We start from the raw sequence: 19,661 nt of genomic DNA on the forward strand, positions 1-19,661 counted from the left end.
CGAAATCTACTGGCCTCCACAATATTAGAGATGACTCTGAACTCCACGTTTTTGTACAGAAGGGAAAGCAGAGCTCTCCAGACAGCCCCCTCCACACGGTCAAACAATTCAACGTGGCTGGAGAGGCTCTCTCCCTCTGGTGTTTCCAGAAAGTTCACAGACCAAGACTTGAGAAGGGGCCCAAAGAGCCTAATTATTTCTGCACTTGACTTAAACAATGGGCCGGAAAATAAGACCCTGTTCATATAAAATTTAAAGTCTCTCCATTGGAGCTGTGTCCACACCAACGCCTCCCTCCACGGCTTTCCGTGCCTCAACCGGCGGGACGGCAGGGAGGACGGGCCGGTCCCTGAGCCAGGCCAGGCCGGCCAGGTCTCCGGCAGCTGGGCATGGCGGCCCTTCTGGTCACAGGTCACCTTCCCTTCTCCGTCCCACGTTAACCTCTGCTGGAGGGATGGGCCGCTGTCACCACCGTGCGGGTCACGTTGGCACCGGAGAGAAGGGATGTTCACGTCGGGCACGGGGAGTGGAGCCCCCTCATGGCGCCGGGCAGTACAAGCCACGGCAGTCCCTCGTCTCGAGCCAAACTCCAACGAAGGGGAGCTTGTCTAACTCCTTCCACAGGGCAGCCCGGGCTCCCATTTCTCTCCAAACATGTGACATCTTGGTCTTTTAGGTCTGCTATGGTTAGAGACCGGGCTGTGGACCCAGGAAAGCACTGGGCCAGTGGTGAGCACTGGGCTGGGGAGGCCACCAGAGGGGCTGTGGACACCGCAGGGAACACGCCGGATGGGGGGGATGACTGAGGCCCGAGGGGCGGGTCCCCGGATGCCCCAGAGAAACGAGAAAGACAACCGTTGACAGGGAATCTTCCACGCACGATTGTTGGCTCGCGGTTCTGTTTTTCACGTTGTGGGGGCTGCATGTGCGGGACCCTCCGGTCTTTCTTCCCCCGCGGGACCCGCTCGCTTCCCCGGGGCCGGGCTCCCACCCGGCTCGTGTCCACACTGTGGCTCCGAACGGCAGAAACATGCTCTCTCGCAGTTCTGGAGGCTGGGGTGTGACCTCGAGGTACCGGCAGGGCCTCGCTCCCCCTGAAGCCTCCAGGGAGGGTCCTTCCGGGCCTGGCTCCAGCTGCTGGTGTCCCCCGCATTGTTGGCGACCCTGGCCTCTCCGATCTCCGCCTCGGTCTTCGCATGGCCACCTCCCCTCTGTGTGTCTCTGCTGGCCTTCTGGGAAGGGTTGCGATCATTGGAATAGGGCTTCCCTTAATCCGGGATGACCTCCACTTAACTAGAAACATCTGTAGAGATCCTATTCAAAAATTTTTGTGAGAGAGAGAGAGGGAGGGAGACAGAGTGTGAGTGGGGCAGGGGCAGAGAGAGAGGGGGACACGGAATCGGAAGCAGGCTTCGGGCTCTGAGCCATCAGCACAGAGCCCGACGCGGGGCTCGAACTCACGAACCGTGAGCTCAGGACCTGAGCTGAAGTCGGACGCTTCACCGACTGAGCCACCCAGGCGCCCCTGGAGAGATCCTATTTAAAAGATCAGGTCCCATTCTGAGGTTCTGGGTGGATGTGAGGGTGGGGGGCACTGCCTCACCAGATTTGGGCCCCACAGCCCCTCGGTGTCCTACTGATGTGTTCCTCTCCCAGCTGGATCTGATACAGTCAAGGTCCAGCCCTGGCAGCAAGGCGTTCTCAGTCCTAAGACGGCGACGCCTCCTCCCCAGGCTGTGGAAACCGTCTGGGGACATCTCCCAATGTCCCCTGGGGAGCAAACTCCCCGCCAGTTGAGAACCATCACAGAAACTGGTTCCAGTTTGCACACTTCTGAACCATCCTGGTGGGGACACAGGCTCTCTGCCCATGATCTCATGTCACTGCCACCCAGGCTGAACTCGTCGCGCCGTTGGCCTTGACATCCTAGGCCCACAAGCCTGGCCCAGTCCCTCCTGCTGGCCCTCGGTGCCCGCGTGTGCCCGACAGGCGGCTGCTGCCAGTGCAGAAAGTGCGGGGCTGTTTGTTAGAAGACTTCTTGTTGTCGATAGACTCTTTTCGAAAGAAAAAAACTGGGTCATGCTGTGCCAAAATTCTTGACGGTTTGACCTTGTTTGTTCAATGTTTAGTTTTTAAAATGAAAAATTCAAGGGCTAGTGTCCGTATTTGGCTCTAGCCCCTGTTGCTTAATACTAAGCTAAATGATAGAATTCCTTACCCTCAAAATTACGTGAATCGAACACGTAGGTAATTAGACTGGTCATGGCATTTAAATCTGGGAGGTATAGAGAACATTCAGAAAGTTTAAAAAGTGTTTGGACAATAGGGCGGGTGCTTATATGTTGGCGCAAGGACCTGCTGAGCACTTGGTGGTGTTGGGGCACCGGCATCCTTCCATAGCCTTCCACGGCCTTCCACGGCCTTCCTCGGCCTTCCACGGCCTTCCACGGCCTTCCACGGCCTTCCTTGGCCTTCCTTGGCCTTCCGCGGCCTTCCTCGGCCTTCCGCGGCCTTCTGTGGCCTTCCTCGGCCTTCGGCGGCCTTCCTCGGCCTTCCACGGCCTTCCATGGCTGTCCTCGGCCTTCCACTGCCTTCCACTTGGCCTTTCACACAGCCTTCCACAACCTTCCCCGGCTTTCCTCCGCCTTCTGCAGCCTTCCGTGGCCTTCCTCTGCCTTCCTCAGCCTTCCACATGGCTTTCTGCAGCCTTTGACAACCTTCTGCATGGCCTTCCTTGGCTTTCTACAGCCTTCCACAGCCTTCTGCAGCCTTCTGCGTGGCCTCCTACAGCCTCCCGCAGCCTTCTGCTGGTCACCCCTGACTTTTACTGGGTTCATCCTGCCCGGCTCACCCTCTCCCTCTGCAGGTTAGCATTCAGGCACTTCCTTGCCAGATGACACACAGCCCGCACTCAGAGATGGGATAATTCCTTATTGGTATTTCCGTTTCCAAAGAGCTGCTCAGCCGAGCCTTGGGGAGCTCTGGCTGATTTCAGCTTCACACAGTCCAGCAACAGGAAACCCCAGACAGGACGTCAGGGCGAGTGGTGACAGCTAAAGGGACAGAGTTCCAGGGACATGCCTCAGAAACAGAGAAGGGGATTTCGCCTTGTCAGTTCCCCAGAGGGCTGAGCCCTGAGCCCCTGAGAATCATCAACCCAGGATGTCCAGAAGCATTAGAAAGGACCTCAGCGGAAAGGGGTCTCCTCCTCGCGGTAAATTGTCCTCTCACTGCACATTCCTGTTCAAGTGTGACAGCCAAGTCGGCTTGCATTCCAGATGACAGAATAGAACAGAATATGTGCAAACAGCAGCCCAGGATAATAAATAGCTCACTTAGACCGATGGCTAGTAGGAGACTCCACAAGCAAAAGTGATACTGAAATTCAGAGAGGAAAAAGAAATTGGTTCTGAAAGTTCAGCCCGATTTTTTAAGCCCATTAATTAACAATGGAAGTTATTTCAGAAGAGATGAGTCTGTGGACGGTCCCGAGGCTGCTTCTTTCCCAGGGTCTTTTTGTCTTTTGAAACGATTCTCGGAGAACCCTTCTTCACCGTTTTGGAAACAGGACACGTTTATAAACCATTGCTTTATTTTATGTTACCTACCAACTCCTCCTAAAAATGTTGCTGGAATTTTCCTTCCTTCCTTCCTTCCTTCCTTTCTCACTCTGTTTCTTTCTCTCTTTCTTTCTTTCAGAAAATTTTTTCTTAAATCAAACCCAAGAGAGAAGAATTTGCATTAAAAACTCCCACTATGCCTTTATGAGAAGATGCCATATCGCAAACACGGGAAGTCGTGCCGATGGAGTACCTCCCAGCCTGGCCACAGGCCTCTGTGTGCCTCCTCCTGCCCCTGGGCATCTCCAGCCCCTGGGGAACATTGCTAACAAAGTTCAGCTTGCAAGGCCGATATGAGAATTCACCCCCTCAAATACTGCTTGCGGGACGCCTGCGTGGCTCAATCGGTCGAGCGTCCGACTCTTGATTTCGGCTCAGGTCATGACATCACAGTTCGTAGGTTCGAGCCCTGTGTCAGGTTCTGTGCTGACAGCGTGCAGCCTGCTTGGGATTGTGTCCCTCCCTCTCTCTCTCTGCCCCTCCCCAACTCACGCTGTCCCTGCCTCTCTCAGAATAAATAAGTAAACTTAAAAAAAAAAAAAAAGATTCTTTAAAAAAATGCTGCGTGCCTCATCAGAGAACAAAATATGCTAACTTCTTTCTCGCTCAGTAACAACCAAATGATCTCAAACGGATACCCATTCAGACTTGCTCACCTCCAGGTAAGTGAGCAGACGTGTCACAGGGCGGGGGGCTTCCACTGCCGCTGGAGGAGTGGAGGATAAACCAGACAGGGCTAACACACACGCGGTGACTGGAATCTTCCAACGCCACGTGCAGATAAGTAACTGCAGACGCGGGGTTTCCCACCGCAACGCATCACCTCCCGGCCACCGCACCCCAGACAGAGCTGCTCCAACTTCTAATCTCAGCCCGTGGCCCGTCGGCACCAGGCAGGTGGGACAAGCCAACCGGCCGGAATGCGGCAAGTCGGGGCCTCACTGACGCAGCTGCTCTGTGTTCACTCCTGGCGCGGGCGGATTAGTCCGAGCAGGACGGGGGACCGAGAACGTCTGTGTCACTTCCCGGAAGGTTCTCAAGGCAGCTCAGTGTTCGGGGTCACTTTAGTCTTAAGTTTATGCCCGAGTGACGGGGCGGAGGCTGCGGGCGACCCAGCTAACAGCCCCCAGAAGGAGCACCCACCCCTCCCCCCCGGCATCGGGGAGTCCCCGCGACAGGCTTCCTGGGCCGGTTCGAAACCCGGGCGGGGAGAGGTGCTATCACGCCTGAATCCCACCCGCGCACGCCCAGCACAGGAAGACCGGTTTGGGGCCGGGAAGGCAGTGGCCGGGTGGGGAAGGCCTGGGGAAAGGTCCCCCTGCTGGCCCCTCCGGGAAGAGCAGTGGCGCCCCCACGCCGGGGCACGCGGTCCTGCAGGAGAGATGTGCCCTCCCCCCACCCCAGGGCCGCAAGCAGTCCCCCTGGGGTCCCAGCCGGGCCTGCCCCCGCCCCCGCAGCTCCTACCTTCCCGAGGCTCACGCTCTCTGCTCTGTGATAGGCGACCTCCGGCTAAGGTGCCTGTGTTGTGTGCATACACGCACACACACGTGCACACACGGAGCCTGCAGACGCCTGCTCCTGTCCCCCAGGGCTGCATTCTCACCCCGGCCTCCCCGGACGAGATTTGGTGGCAGGGATGGTTCCACTCTGGGGCGGTGGCCTATCGCGCTGACCCAGAGGCAGCCCCGGACGGTCCCGGGCAATTCAGAGGCAGGGGTGAGGAGGGGCAGCGTGAGGTTGGACGGCGGGAGGCACCCCAGCCTTGGGCCCTGCAGGCCCAGATGCCCTCCCGGCCACGCGCGGAGCGGAGGGCACCCCTTTGAGCCACAGAAGCAGGGCTAAGGACCTGGAGGCTTCGCCGCAGGGTCTGGGGGGCGAGGGGAGGTGGAGTGGGTCACCTTTCCGCAGGCGATGGGGGTGAGAGAGTCTGATGTCGGAGGAGGCGGGCGGTTCCGGGTCAGGAAGATCCTCCTGAGCTAAGACGGCTGGGGGGGGGGGGGAACCGGCTGATGAGAGAACCACCCCCGGGCTGAGCTGCTGCAGATCAGGAGGTGGGGGGTGTGGTGCCAGGTGGGGGAGGCTCCTCCCCCCCAAACAAGGGGCCGTCCCCAAGCACCCGAGTGCAGATTCCACACCCCCAGGGTCCCTGCTGTTGCGCGTGAACCGTGTGCGGACATCCGGGCACACCCGCGTTGTGGGGGTACCAAGGCGAGCCTTCTCTCCACTGTCCCCTGCTCCCCCAACCCTGCTGCCCCTGCCTCCGGGAAGGCCAGGGCTGCGGGGTCAAGGGCGAGAGTCTCAGGCCAGACCCTTCTGTCCTGCCAGAGCGGAGCCCGCCGGGACGGGACAGCGGGAGCCCTGGGGAGGCGTTCCAAAGCTGGGGAGAGGCAGAAGGGACACAGGGGCAAAATGACAGAAATACACTGGGCCCAAGAAGGAACCTGAGGCTGCCCCGAGCCCACCCGGGTAAGATGACCTTATGTTACTGGACATAAACGGACTCGGATGCACGGAGCGCACACCTGAGTCCGGGCGCGACTGGCTCCCTCCCACACAGACAGCCTCCCACCACCCTGCAGGGGGCGCCACACAGCACAGCCCTCTGGGCAGCTGGGGCTCCTTCTGGGGCCCGCTGGATGTCCTCCCACGTGGCCGGGAAGACGGGGAGTCTTCTTCTGCCGCCATCCTCCGGTCGGGGTGTCCGCGCCCTCGGGTTTTCCCAAAGCGGTTCCCTGCACCCCGCACGGGTCTGGAGCAGGACGAGGGTGTCTGCGGTAGGACCGGGCAGGGGCCGGGACTTCCGCTGCTTCCTTTTGTGGGAGCTGACCCAGCAGACGTGTCCTGGGGGCAAGGTCACAGCTGCCCCAGTCACTTGCTGGGCCCTCGGTGACAGCTAACCAGAGTCCCGCATTTAATGCGGCTGCTCCGGGCCGCGGCCTCTCGCTCTCCCTTCTCCTGTGGGCAGCAGAGGGGGCAGCTCCCTGGGGGTCTGGGTGTGCTGTGTGGACGCATCCAAAAGCCTGTATTAAATTCCTTCCTGGGGGCGCCTGGGGGGCTCGGTCGGGTAAGCGTCTGACTCTTGATTTCGGCTCAGGTCACGATCTCGCGGTTGGTGGGTCGGAGCCCCGCGTCGGGCCCTGCGCTGACGGCTCGGAGCCTGGAGCCCGCTTCGGATTCTGTGTCTCCCTCTCTCTCTGCCCCTCGCCTGCTCATACTCTGTCTCTCTCTGTCTCTTAAAACTAAATAAGTACAATAAATAAATGAAATCTTGAGGGGTAGCGTTTCTCTTTAAAAAAAAAATAAAGAAGTAAAATAAAAGATGCACGATAAAAGTCCCCAAATTTTTCTCCAAGGTGCACAGAACCCCAAGTGTTGTGGTCTTGAGGACTAGAATTCATTTTTTCTTTTTTTAAAAAAAATTGTTTTTTAATGTTTATTTTTGAGAGACAGAGACATGGTGCGAGCAGGGGAGGGGCAGAGAGAGAGGGAGACACAGAATCCGAAACGGGCTCCGGGCTCCGAGCCATCAGCACAGAGCCCGATGTGGGGCTCGAACTCACGAACTGTGAGATCGTGACCCGAGCTGAAGTCGGATGCTTAACCGACTGAGCCACCCAGGCGCCCCATAGAATTCATTCTTATTCTTCCTCGAGAGGAAGAGGGAAGAAGAGTGTAAGTAAACCAGTCAGCGTTATTTCGTACCGAACACACAAATACCTGTTCATTTCCTTGCAGACGAGGGACCAGACCAACCTGTCCCCCGGGGGTAAGTTCTCGGGCCGCGAGGGCGATGGAGACAAGACAGCGACACATCGGAGACGTGCTGAAAGCCACCCCAGCCCCACTCCGTCCTCCTGGTCCTCTCAAAATGTCTGAAGGACAAGCGTGTGCCGACTGCGTTACCGACGGTGATGGAGGACCAGTACGACCACCAGGGACGGAGACTGAACAAATCGGGAGAAGGCCTCGCTGTAGCTCTTTGTCAGGAATTTTGTAAAAAGGCAAATCACGTGTTCCTGGGTGGCTTTCCACCTCCCTGAGAACAACGCTGCTTTTTAGCATTGGAGTTCTTGAAATGACATGGAATTCTTTTGATCTCTCAAAAAAAAAAAAAAAACCCACACTTTGCAAAACATTACAGCGATAATGTGTTCATTATGGAAAACATTTAAAAGATAAGCAAACGGAGAAGAAAGACCCAGTAATACCAAAGATAACCATGACTGCCGCTGTGATGTGTATTCTGGGATGCCCTCCCCCCCCCCCCCCCCCCCCAGAACAAGCGCATGTACACGCAGGGTCATCCTACACCTTGGCTAATAACCTCTTTTTTGCGTTTAAAAACTGGAAAACATCTTTCTGACTTTTTTTTTTTTTTTTTTACTGTTGCTGATTTACAGCTTCCTGGGAACATAATTTTATTCATGATTGTTATCAAAGTAACCTACTTATTTTTTTTAATGTTTTTATTTATTTCTGAGACAGAGAGAGACAGAGTGTGAGCGGGGGAGGGGCAGAGAGAGAGGGAGACACAGGATCCGAAGCAGGATCCAGGCTCTGAGCGGTCAGCACAGAGCCCGACGTGGGGCTCGAACCCACAGACCGTGACATCATGACCTGAGCTGAAGTCGGACGCTTCACTGACTGAGCCACCCAGACGCCCCAGTAACATACTTATTAAAATGTTGTCTGTGGGCTGACAATGTCCACAGACGAACTTAGAGGTGACCCCCCCCCCCCAATTCCTGCTTCCTAGGCATGGTTGCCAGCCGGGCACTCCAACCCCACACCGTTTCCCTCTCTTGCTGACCCGGGAATGCAAGGCAGAGCGCAGGGCTGGCCCCCACCCGTGCCTCGCCAAAGTGGGGCTCTGGCTTCTGCCTGTCTCCTCAGTCCCCGGCCCTCAGGAACCCCCCTGCCCCCTCCCGCCGACAGCCCCCACTCCTGTTGCCACCTGTGCTCAAGCAGGCACCCCCAGCAGACCCCGAGTTCGGGTCTCCAGCGAGGGAGATCACCGGCGGGTGTTTGGGGCTCTCCTGACCACGACCCAGGAGAGAAGTGTTCCAGGGATGGGGGTGGGGCTTCTGGACAAGTTTCCCACGGGTTAAAAAAGGAACGTAATACAAAACTTTCCCCTTCTCTGCTCCGAACGCCGCGATGGGCGATTCATTACGTAGGCATATGGTCGATTAAATCATTGGCTGTTGGAGATTGAGCTCTGTCTCCAGCCCCCGCCCTCCCCAGAGGTCCGGGTGGGGTTGAAGGTTCGACCCCAGAGGTCACCTCACCAGCATACACTCTCGTCCCTATCTCTCAGGATATCACAAGGGTTTCAGAAGCTCTGTGGCAGGAAGGGAAGGCAAAGACCAAATACGTGTCTTGTTGCTGTCACACGCGGTGTTCACAGTGGCTAGGGTCTAACTCCTTCCGGGTAAGCACTCTTTGTCTCGTCTCCACCACGTTCAGCAGGGCTGAACTTGCATCTGGCGTCCTGACCTTGGGAGGCCACAGCGTCAGAGCACAGGTCCTGAGACGGCAGTAGCAGCGGGCCAGACTCGGGCCCCTGGGGCCACTGGGGCCAGGAAGACATCCGTCCCCCCGTGGGGCCCTGGGTCCCCGGCCTCGAGAAGGTACAGACCACCGAACTGCCAGCCATTTCTGCCCTGATATCTGGTCTCAGAGAAGTTCTGGCTGCTTCTGTAGAGGGAGGCAGGAATTATTACAGCTCTCTGTTTGGGTATTAATAATCTTCCCAAATGAAATACCTTTCGGCTACTGTCCCATGCTGAGAACAGCCATCTGCTATGGTGGCTTTTAGCTTTTTGGACACGACCCACTTTTTGCATTTCAGCTCGTTACACGGTGTCATGAGATAACAGTTTCCTTTGCCATAAGATGCACTCTGATATTTTATGTATGTCTTTACATGCTGGTTTCACCCCACTACACCTATTTGTGACAGACTACAGTCCGAAAAGTGTGGAGGGACTGAATTTCCCCTCTGCTTCCTAGCTGGCCTATTACAAAGGCCACACCTCTCACCTTGTTAGCAAACAGGGCCCCCATACAGTTGTACAGGTTGTGCACTGCACAACTTCAAAACGCCACAGGAACCTGGTGCTATACAGTATGTAACAGCATGGGGTAGCTCTATCGATAGCAAATGATGTGGCTCTGTCTAAACGGACTTATCAGCAATTAAATTAAATTAATCCCGATTTGCCAAAACAGTGAGTCACTGAAGCTTTCTGAGCCTCGTCTTCTGTATTTTTTTTTTTAAGTTTTAATGTTTGTTTATTTTTGAGAAAGAGAGAGAGACAGAGCATGAGCGGGGGAGGGGCAGAGAGAGAGGGAGACACAGAATCTGAAGCAGCTCCAGGCTCTGAGCTGTCAGCACAGAGCCCGACGCGGGGCTCGAACCCACGAACCGTGAGATCGTGACCGGAGCCCAAGTCGGACGCTTCACCCACTGAGCTCCCCGGGAGCCCCTCATCTTCTATATTTCTAAAATGAGGGTAATTAAGGGTGCCCGTCAGGCTCAGTCGGTAGAGCGTGCAACTCTATCTCATGGTTGTGAGTTCGAGCCCCCCACGGGGCTTAGAGATTACTTGGGGAAAAAAAAAAAAAAGGAAAGGGAGCTAATTAAAGTGGCCTTATTTACTTTGCAGAGCTGTTAAAAGAATTTAACGAAAGAGGCTTTACGTCCTGGTCTAAATCATCGTCATCTTTGATCGATGAGATCTACTCTCTTCGAACTTTCCAAGTTTTGCAGTCTCAGTCACGGCAAAGGGGACCTTCGTGCTCCCACCTTCACCTACTGCACAGAGAAGTGGGTCCTGGGTCCCGCGCCCCGAGTTCAGTGTTTCGATCCATAGAAGCAAGCGTAAGCCCTCACCGCCCCTCTCCCAGACTCTGGGTCCCCATCACGAGAGCACAAGTTCATTCACGGCCCCTTCCTGGAGGCCCGCTGTTGGCTTTTCAGGAGAGGATGAACACTTGGTTGCGAAGCGATCGTAGGACAGCCGCCTACGGACGGTGTTGTGCTGTCCTGCTCACCGTGGGTCACTACGACCGTCACAAAACCACGAAGTGACCTAGAGGCTGACTGCACAGACACGGCTTTGTCACAAGCCAGGGGAAGTATCAGGCGGCGACGGTCCCCTCGAGTGCAGCCAGCAGGAGGCTCCCTCGGTGGTCACCGGCCGGGGCCCTGGGGTCCCCAGAGCGTGCCTCCCCCAGCCCCCCCTCCCACTCCGCTGCAGAGACGCGGCCGGCGACAGGAAGACAAGCACGTCCGGCTCATTAGACAGCCCGAGGCAAAACGCCGCCGTGCGCGAACGAACTTGTCCGTTCAGGAAAAGGAGAAAGGGGACTGTTTCCAACAAAGCCACCAAATCTCTGGGGTTGGTCCGGCACCGGGACTCACTCCATCTGTTTTTGAGAGTATTTTTTTAAGCTTATTTATTCATTTTTGAGAGAAAGAGTGAGCGAGAAGGGGGCAGAGGGAGAGGGAGACCCAGAACCCGAAGCAGGTTCCAGGCTCCGAGCTGTCGGTACAGAGCCTGACACGGGGCTCGAACCCACAGACCGCGAGATCGTGACCTGAGCCGAAGTCGGACGCTCGACCGACTGAGCCGCCCAGGCGCCCCTGCTGCACCGTCTGCTTTTTTTTTTTTTTTTTTTTTTTTAAATTTTTTTTTTCAACATTTATTTATTTTTGGGACAGAGAGAGACAGAGCATGAACGGGGGAGGGGCAGAGAGAGAAGGAGACACAGAATTGGAAACAGGCTCCAGGCTCTGAGCCATCAGCCCAGAGCCCGACGTGGGGCTCGAACTCACGAACCGCAAGATCGTGACCTGGCTGAAGTCGGACGCTTAACCGACTGCGCCACCCAGGCGCCCCTGCACCGTCTGCTTTTATAGGCCATCCCTAAAATCGGTAACACTGGAGGCCTCCGAGCGACCTCGAGGATGATGTCATCAAAGCCCAGGAGACTTACGTCTTCGAACCCCAGCCCCACTTGTCAATCTCTGGTAGCCCGCTCAGCCCAGCAGGCTCGGGTCGGGTCGGGGGCCCACCGAGTCCGGGCGGCAAGTGTTGGGAGGCCTGGCCGGTCACAACTCCGACAAATGGGGGCCTCTGCCCACCCGTGCTGGGGTGGGGAGCCGTTGGCGGCTCTCGTGTCCCTCCAGGACCCCCCACTTGTCCACGCTCACATCTGTGAGCAGGACGCAGAGGAGGCGCTCTCAGAAACCCTTCATGTCCCCGGAGGGGGCCTTTCAGCCCCCGGGCGGTCGGGTTTTCATCCGGGAGGCTCCCGAGGCAGGGGAGGGGAGGGGGCAGAGCTGTGGAAGGCCAATAAGCTGTGCTCTCCGGGAGTAGCTGGGGCCTGATTCCGCCTGAGGGGGACCTTCGCGCTGAGCATACTTCACAAGTACTCTGAAGGTACCAAGGAGTACTTAAAACCCGGTTCCGGGGGCTGCCCCCCGGGAGTCGATTCCTTTCTTGCTCAGCTGGAAACAACTGCCGGGCAGAGAGCAGGTCTCACTGGAAGTCGGCTGGAGCCCCGGAGAAATGGGGGTGTCCAACCGGGTACGGCCCCCCCCTCCAGTACCCTAACCCTGCCCCCAACCCCACCTGAGTCCCGCCCAGTCCTCCGAGGGACAGCTCTCCCAGCGTCCCCACCGCCTGGCATCTTGCCGGTGGCCACATGGGCCGTCCCGTCTGGGAGCCGGTGGTGTCCCCAGGGGTCGGCAGCCCCTTTTGCTCCCGTGCGCACGGAGTCGGGGGACGAAAGACTGAAACCAGGACTCAAAGCAAAGCCGGGTCAGAGCCGGAGAGGGCCAGGGAGATGGTGTGGCCACCAGACGAGGTGGGGCCGGCGGGCGGAGGGGGGGCCGGCGGGCAGGTGGGGGCAGGGGCCATCTGCAGCCCTGCACAGGGCAGCTTTCTCCCCGGCCGTCCTCTGGGAGCAGAACGTGCACCAGGAACCCCCTCGGGTCTTCTCACCAAGTGAGAACTGGTCCCGAGCAGGCCCCCCGTCCACGCCACCCTCCCCACGCCCGCCCCGCTGCGGGCCCCGATTCACAGTGAGGAGCCCTGCGTCTCTCAACCACACTGTGCAAGGGCACCTCGGGTCGCTTCGCCCCGTCCCCCTCCGAACATGGGCTCTCTCGGGGGGCGCCCCCACCCTCCCTCTGAGGAAGGGGAGGCTTTCCAAGGACCTTGGGGTGTCGGCTCCCTCAGCTCGCAGATTCGTGTTTCCTTTTATCCTCGGAGAAACGGAATGCAAAGGGGAAGGAAAACGCAGAAAGACGCAGGAAGGTGAGTGGTCTCGTCCCTCGGGCCAGCCGCGTCCCTGAGACCCAGGAAAGGCCCCGGGCGTCTGAGGCCTCGCCCCGCCAGGGCGGCTGGTCCAAACCTCCTCCTTCAGCGTCCTGCCAGGCACTGCTTTTGTTCTTTGCCCAACGCCAAGCTGAGCCCCCACATCCTGCAGGCTCGCGGCAGAAGGGCAGAGAAATGCCTCTGGGTCCACACCAGGCAAGAGCCGCCTGGCCCCCGTCCAAGACGGGCATTGGAAGGGCCTGACTTCCTGCCGTGACGCCCCCCTGCATTTCCAGTGCGGCGAGCAGCCGGCCGGCCCAAGAAAACAGCGCCACGGGGTTTTGGATCACCGCAGGGGAGAGTTTTCGCAGGCCCCGGTAGCTTCCTGGGGAGGGTGGCAGGGCTCCCGAAATGATGAGGGCTTTGGGGTTATTCTGCTGCGAGCTGGCCAGAGGTGGGAAAACCGACCCGCACCCCAGAGCTGAAAACCACACGGTTCCAAAACGCGGGGGCTTTAAAGAGCAGCCTTCTGGCCGCCCCACAGTCCGGCCCACATGCCCGCGGGGGAGCCCTGCTCCAGCCTGAGACCCAGGGCGCACCCGCTGCTCGTAGCCGGGACTCTGAGGTCACGGATGCGCAGGACGATGGCTTTCAAATCGCTCTGCGGACCGACGGTTTGTGGCAAACGTCGAAAAAGTTATTTCAAGTCGACGGACTCAAAGTGGGATATCGTCTGGCAAGAGGAGGAGGGGAGAGGAGGCCCTTTTTCTCCAGGTAAACGCGGGCCCCTGTCCAGAGGGCCCAGGGCCTCTAAGCCAGGCCTGGGTGAGAGCCAGGAGGCGGGAGGGCCCGCGGGTGCCCCGGGGAGCCCCCGTGTGGCCCTCCATCCACCACGGGACCCCAGGCTCTGCGCGCCTGCCTCATTCCCTCCTTCCGCGACCCTCTGGTGTCTCCTGTAACCTTTGGCCTGTTACCCTGTGAGAGAGAGGTCTTCCTTCGTCCTGGGCAGGCGCCCGACAGGTAACCCGCGTTGTAACCTCGTATGATACTAGCACCCGGTTATTTTTGACCGTGTTGGCCCGTGCCCGGGCCTGCCTGGCTGTGGGACCCCGCTCCGGCTGGTGCCAGGGGCCCAGGGCCGCTCCTCTACAGGCGGCCGTGACCGCGTGGGGCCGGGGGCACCTGGGGATACGCGGCGACCACCGCCGGCAAAGGAGCTGCACGGATGTGCCCGTGATGCAGGTAAGCACGGTCCTTCCGGTGGCATGATGCGAACAGCGAGACCTCAGGGCCTGTCCTTGTCTGTGGCCTCGAGATGCGGCGCACCGGAGCCCCCCCCCCCCCGCCCCCCGCTCCCTTCACCAGCAGGCGCGCGGGCTCCTGACGGAGGTGAACATCACACTTCGGCCCCCGTAAAGGCTGTCGTGTTCACACAGCGCAGCCCCCCTGTGAAGTCCTCGGCTGGACCCGGCCCCGCCCTCCTCCCTCTTTGATGGGCACAAAACCCCAGAAGAGGTGGAAACAGCAAACAGCCCACCTCGATGATTTGTTCTAAGACAGAGTGCAGTGCACTGGCCAAGCAGCGAGAAGCCCCAAAGCGGCCTCCCTTCAGCTCTGAGCGACTTAGGCCCCGTCAGGGAACAGCTTCACTTGTGTCTCGCTTAGGATGACATCACTGTCGGCTGGCGTGTTGGGAACGTTAGGACCTCGGTGCCGGGCAGGGGAGGAGACAGGAGCCCGGCTCCCGGCGGCCCCACCCATCACAGCCGCGGGTTCGGGGCCGGCCTCTCTCTAGAGGGTCTCTGTGGGGGAGCAGCATCCTGTCCCCTCACACAAGAGCCCCGTCTGTCCTGGAGACGGGTCTCGCATTCCCCCCACCGGTAGAAACCTGTAGGTCTCGGGGTGGGGGGGGGGTGGAGTCTGGGGGAGGGTGCTCCCGTTAGGGGGGCTCGAGGCAGCCCCCCCACCCCCAGCCGCTCTGGGCCCCCCGCTGGCCTCGCCCAAGAACCATGGAAACGCTATTTTTATCCTGATGAACAATAGTGCCGAAATGTCTTCCGACTTGGCAAGACACAAAATTTAGGTGCTGGGAGAGAGACTTCAATTTCAAGCTTAAAGATTACTTTGGATCCCCCAGGACTCAGAAGCAATTTAGAGCTGATACCCTGAACAAGAGGAAGGTTACAAGATTAAGACCAACTGCTGTTTGGATAAATGGTTGCTAATTGCCCATATCCGCAATTATACACTGGCACATAATTTCTTTTCCGCTACCTTTCTCCTCTCCTGCGTCCCGTCAGGATTTATTCGGAAGGAGCCCACCTTGGTCGTCTTCTGCCGAGCCTTGGTGACGTCATACTCCACCTCGTCCATCAGGGCCCTGCATGCTAGACAAGACACGAAGCGTCTGTTACCTCTGGAAGGCGCAGAGTAAGGCCGCTCGGAGCCGGTCGCTAGCTCGACCCTCAGCCAGGGCGTCCCCGTCAACAGGGAAGGACTCTCGTCCTCCGACTTTCCATCCACAAGCACAGGTGCGCAGTTTTTCAAAGACAGGTTTGAACCGTCTGAGACTGAGACCGAACGCAGAACCAACTGAGACTGATTTTCTTTGTATGGCCCTTTGTACTCTGTGGTTTTTAAAACCACGTATGTTTTACGTATTCATTTAAAATATGCATGTTTGGGGGCGCCTGGGTGGCTCAGTCGGTTAAGCATCTGGCTTCAGTTCAGGTCATAATCTCGCAGTTCATGGGTTGGAGCCCCGCATCGGGCTCTGTGCTGATGGCTCGGAGCCTGGAGCCCGCTTCGGATTCTGTGTCCCCCTCCCTCTCTGCCCCTCCCCCACTTGTGTGTGCGCGTGTGCACTCTCTCTCTCTCAAGAATATATAAACATAAAAAATTTTAATAAAAAAATAAGAAAGCATATTTAAAAATGTTTAATGTTTGTTATTCTTGAGAGAGAGAGAGAGAGGGAGCAGGGGAGGGGCAGAGAGAGAGAGACAGAATCCGAAGCAGCTCCAGGCTCTGAGCCATCAGCACAGAGCCCGATGCGGGGCTCAATCCCACAAACTGCAAGATCTCGACCTGAGTCGAAGTTGGACGCTCAACTGATCGAGCCTCTCAGGCACCCCTAAAATATGCTTTTTTAAGGAATAAAGACACAGTTGCTCCTAGTCTGTCAAGGATTCCCCAAGCCTCCCTGGGTCGCATTCATTACACTCAGGGAGCCTCCGCCTTACGGGAAAGGTTGGCCCCAAACTGGGCCCTGCTCCCAAATGACACACTTTTGCTGGATTTGAAATCGCAGGGAGCCTCTGACAGGCTATACGGCGGGTTCGGTCCCTTCTTTCCAGGCACTGCCTCAGCCGCTGAGAATTCTCACCAGTAACAAGTAAATGAAGCGATGCCTCCAACACCAGCCTCATTTGCTCAGCAGAAAGCAATTTTGGACGCGCCGTCTCCGCCCAGCCGTGGCCGAGGGATGTGGAGGCACGATGGAGACAAAGCTCCCCCATTCGGACGAGGCATAAGCAGCCTCTGTCTGACTCAAGTATTTCCGAGTCTCCCCGTGGGAACAGCACTGCCTTTACCTGCCCATGAGGTGAATTCTGGCACCATAGACCCGACCCGGTTCCAGCACCGTGTCCTGATGGCACACGGGACCGGGATGGCCCAGGGCCCAGGAGGCCCGATGACGACGACAAAAGTCAAAGTCCCGATGGTGACCCACACCAACGCTGCGGGGGCTCGCCGCCCTCCTGGTGCGGACCGAGCTGTGTTCCCACGCGCACAGCCCGTGACCGCAACAGTCCTCCGGGGTCCCTGGGACCACACGCGCCTCATGGCGGGGATTTCAAAGTGTTTTGCCAGCTCGTTTGGGGGGCAAACTGTTGGTGGCTTGAACCCGTTTTGCATAAGTTGTTTTGATGGCTGTTTTGATCTAAGAAAGGAGTTGCGGACACTGGGGAGGCTGTCAGGGGGACGTCATCAAAACCGAGGGGCTGAGGAGGGCTTGTCAACATGAGCACAGGGAGGGGCCGTCATCACTCGGTCTCTGGAAACTTCAAAGAATCTGAGAGGACTCGGGAAGCGTGTCCGGCCTGGCGAGTCTGCTCCTGGCCGATCTGAACAGCTCTCCGGAGGTCCTGGACACCTGCGCCCGCGTGGCCAGGCCGCTCTCGGTCGGCGGTGGGGTCAAACCGTGCAGCGGGTCGGGGGGAGGGAGGCCCGGCCCGGCCGTGGAGGGGCTCCTGCTCGTGGGTACTGGTGCACGGTGTGCCGTGGCCCCTGGAGAAATGCCCTCCGGAACAGCCCGGCCTGCCCCCCCCACCCCCAGCTACACGCCCCGGCAGCGAGGGACCTACGCGGGCGGCTGGCACCCCGCTTTGGCCGCAAGGACTCACACTCCCCAGAAACAACCGGTAACAAAGTGCACCTCGGCTGGACCTGGACTTGACCGCCTTCCTCCCGCTTTCCCCGGAACGATCGTGGAATTCATCTATCGTTGGTTCGGAGTGCGTTATTTCGTCATTGGCTTATTAGGAGACATTATCTGCTTTGCTACTGGCTTGTGAAAGAGTATTATTATAAATTACAATGCCCGCCATGAACCTGTGTTAAATAGATGACCAGCAAAGAGCGTCTCAGTCTCCGGGCATAATTTTCCCCCAACAAAACAGCCCCAAGGCCGTCACCAGCGGGGCATGGAAGGTGTGTGGGTCCCTGCCTAGGCCGTCTGCTCAGCGTTTTCTGCCTCCCCCGGCGGGTCTCCCCCCACCCGGAGAAAGAACGCGGAGCCTCAGACAACACGCGCGTCCTTTCCGGCACCTGTACGGCCCCGGGTGGCTCTAGAAGTTGTGTTCCATGACCTTCCTTCCTGGAGAGAGAGCTGGCGCTTGCCCTTGGCCCTGGGGTCGTCCCCTCCCTTTCCCACCACGGGGGCCCCGACGAGCTGGGCCAGGCCACGGGGACCAGGCAGCCCACAGATACCGCAGGTGAGCGGCCGCAGGGGCTGGTCCCCCGCCAACCCGGACGGCGATTCCCCATCCCCTGGAAGAGTGCTCAGTCACTAGTTTGAGTTTGCCAAATCCCAGGCGAACGTAAGCCTGTGCCTCCTGCGCAGGAATCGGGGAAGACGGTCACACGCCAGCCCGATGTATGCTTACTCCCTCAACCTGGGATAAGGCGTCAGGCACCTGCAAGGCCCCTTCGCCCACCCTCTGGAAGAGTCCCGATTCCCAGAATCCCACCTTGACCTGGTGCCCCACCTGGGATCCTTGAGGTCTCTCTGCTCTGTGTCACAGGCCCAGGTTTCAGAGTCCAGCCTGATCAAAGGTGGCCTTGGCTCTCGAGAGCCCACAAGGCTGGACGTGGCAGGTACGGGGTGTGCCTGGCGCCCCCCCCCCCCCGGGCCATCGGTCATATGTTAACACCTGTTCCCTTCCACTCAGTCCCCAAGATTCGGGGCCACCGAGACAGCCATGTAAAGGATGTCTCCTGAGGACGGGCCCCTGGAGGGGCTGAGCTGATGGCCGGGCCCCTGGTGTCTGGGAGGCCCGTGTCTCCTGCATCTCTGCCCCCTTGACCCTGGGGTGGGGGGTGCGGTGGGAGGGGCCACACTCACTGGTCGAGCAGAGCATCTCAGGGTCAGAGGTGACCCCCCCCCAGACACGGAAGGCTCTAGCTTCTAGGACAGGCTGGGAGGGAAGGGGGGGCCTCCCCATGGAGGGGTGGCTCAACGAGAAAAGATCATTTTAGATTTCTGCCCCAGGTCACAGAACAAGTTAACAGAGTCACATCAGCGACCTGGGCCTCCAGATTTCCAGTCCGGTGTTAATTTAAATGTTAATCTGAAATCTTCACTTAAGTCACTGGAGTTTTGGGTTTATTAGAGCAGGCGGCAGGAGTGAGCCTCATGGGGGGGTTGGCGGGTCACGTTGCCTGCCAGAGGGCGAGCCCTCCTCCCCGCTGGGCCCGCCAGCCTCTTCCGTCTGTCTGCCTCCTCCCTTCTCCCATCCTTCCTCTCTCTCTCTCTCTCTCTCTCTCTCTCTCTCTCTCAGAGTGAGATTTGGCAATGGCAAGGAGGTGGTGGTGGATGTCACAGCAGATTCAGCCTATCCCGGAGGAGCTCAGGTGCCAGAGCCTTCTGGAATCGCCTCACACCTTCCCAGCCCTGCAGTTAGTGAGCCACGTGGCACAGATAGCTGGAGAGCCGCCTGGATGCGGGCGTTTACGCAGGGGACCAGGCAAGGGCCGCGAATCAGGAATCGCGGCCGCTCTCCGCCCGGCCCTGCTCTGCACGTGCCCTGGAGACTCGTGGATCAACCGGTGTTCGGGCACCTGCTGTCTTCAAGGACAAGTGCAAGGTACCAGGAAGGAGCAGAGAGGGAGAGGTCACAGACCAGGCCCCGGAAGGAACCCGCACTTGACCGGGGGTCCGTGAGCAGCACTGATGTGAGAAGGAGCCGGGGACGTGTGGACACGCGTGCAGACGCCTCAAGCAGGCAGGGCGAGTGAGGGAGGCCGGGCCAGGCAGCCCGTCCCTCAGCCGCACGTGCCGGGGAACCCCAGACCCACCTGGGAAGGGGCCGAGCCGCAGGCCCCGGTCACAGGCTCTTGGTCGCTGCTGGGGGTGTGGCCTGCCTCTTTGACAAGCACCTGTGACCCACGACGGCCACTCAAAGACCACCCGGGGCGCCCGGGTCCGCTTAGTGGA

General features: G+C 58.6%; 1 protein-coding gene across 1 annotated transcript in view; it reads right to left on the reverse strand.

Moving 5' to 3' along the window:
* The window catches only part of CNPY1 (canopy FGF signaling regulator 1), a 37,624-nt gene extending 22,305 nt beyond the window's left edge, over nt 1–15,319 (reverse strand). Inside the window, exon 1 of the mRNA XM_047849124.1 lies at nt 15,221–15,319. Coding sequence (XP_047705080.1) covers nt 15,221–15,319 — 99 coding nt within the window. The remainder of the gene's footprint in view (nt 1–15,220) is intronic.
* Nucleotides 15,320–19,661: the final 4,342 nt, after the last annotated feature.

Source organism: Prionailurus viverrinus, chromosome A2 (genome assembly GCF_022837055.1).
Source record: "Prionailurus viverrinus isolate Anna chromosome A2, UM_Priviv_1.0, whole genome shotgun sequence".
NCBI classification, from domain to species: Eukaryota; Metazoa; Chordata; class Mammalia; order Carnivora; family Felidae; genus Prionailurus; species Prionailurus viverrinus.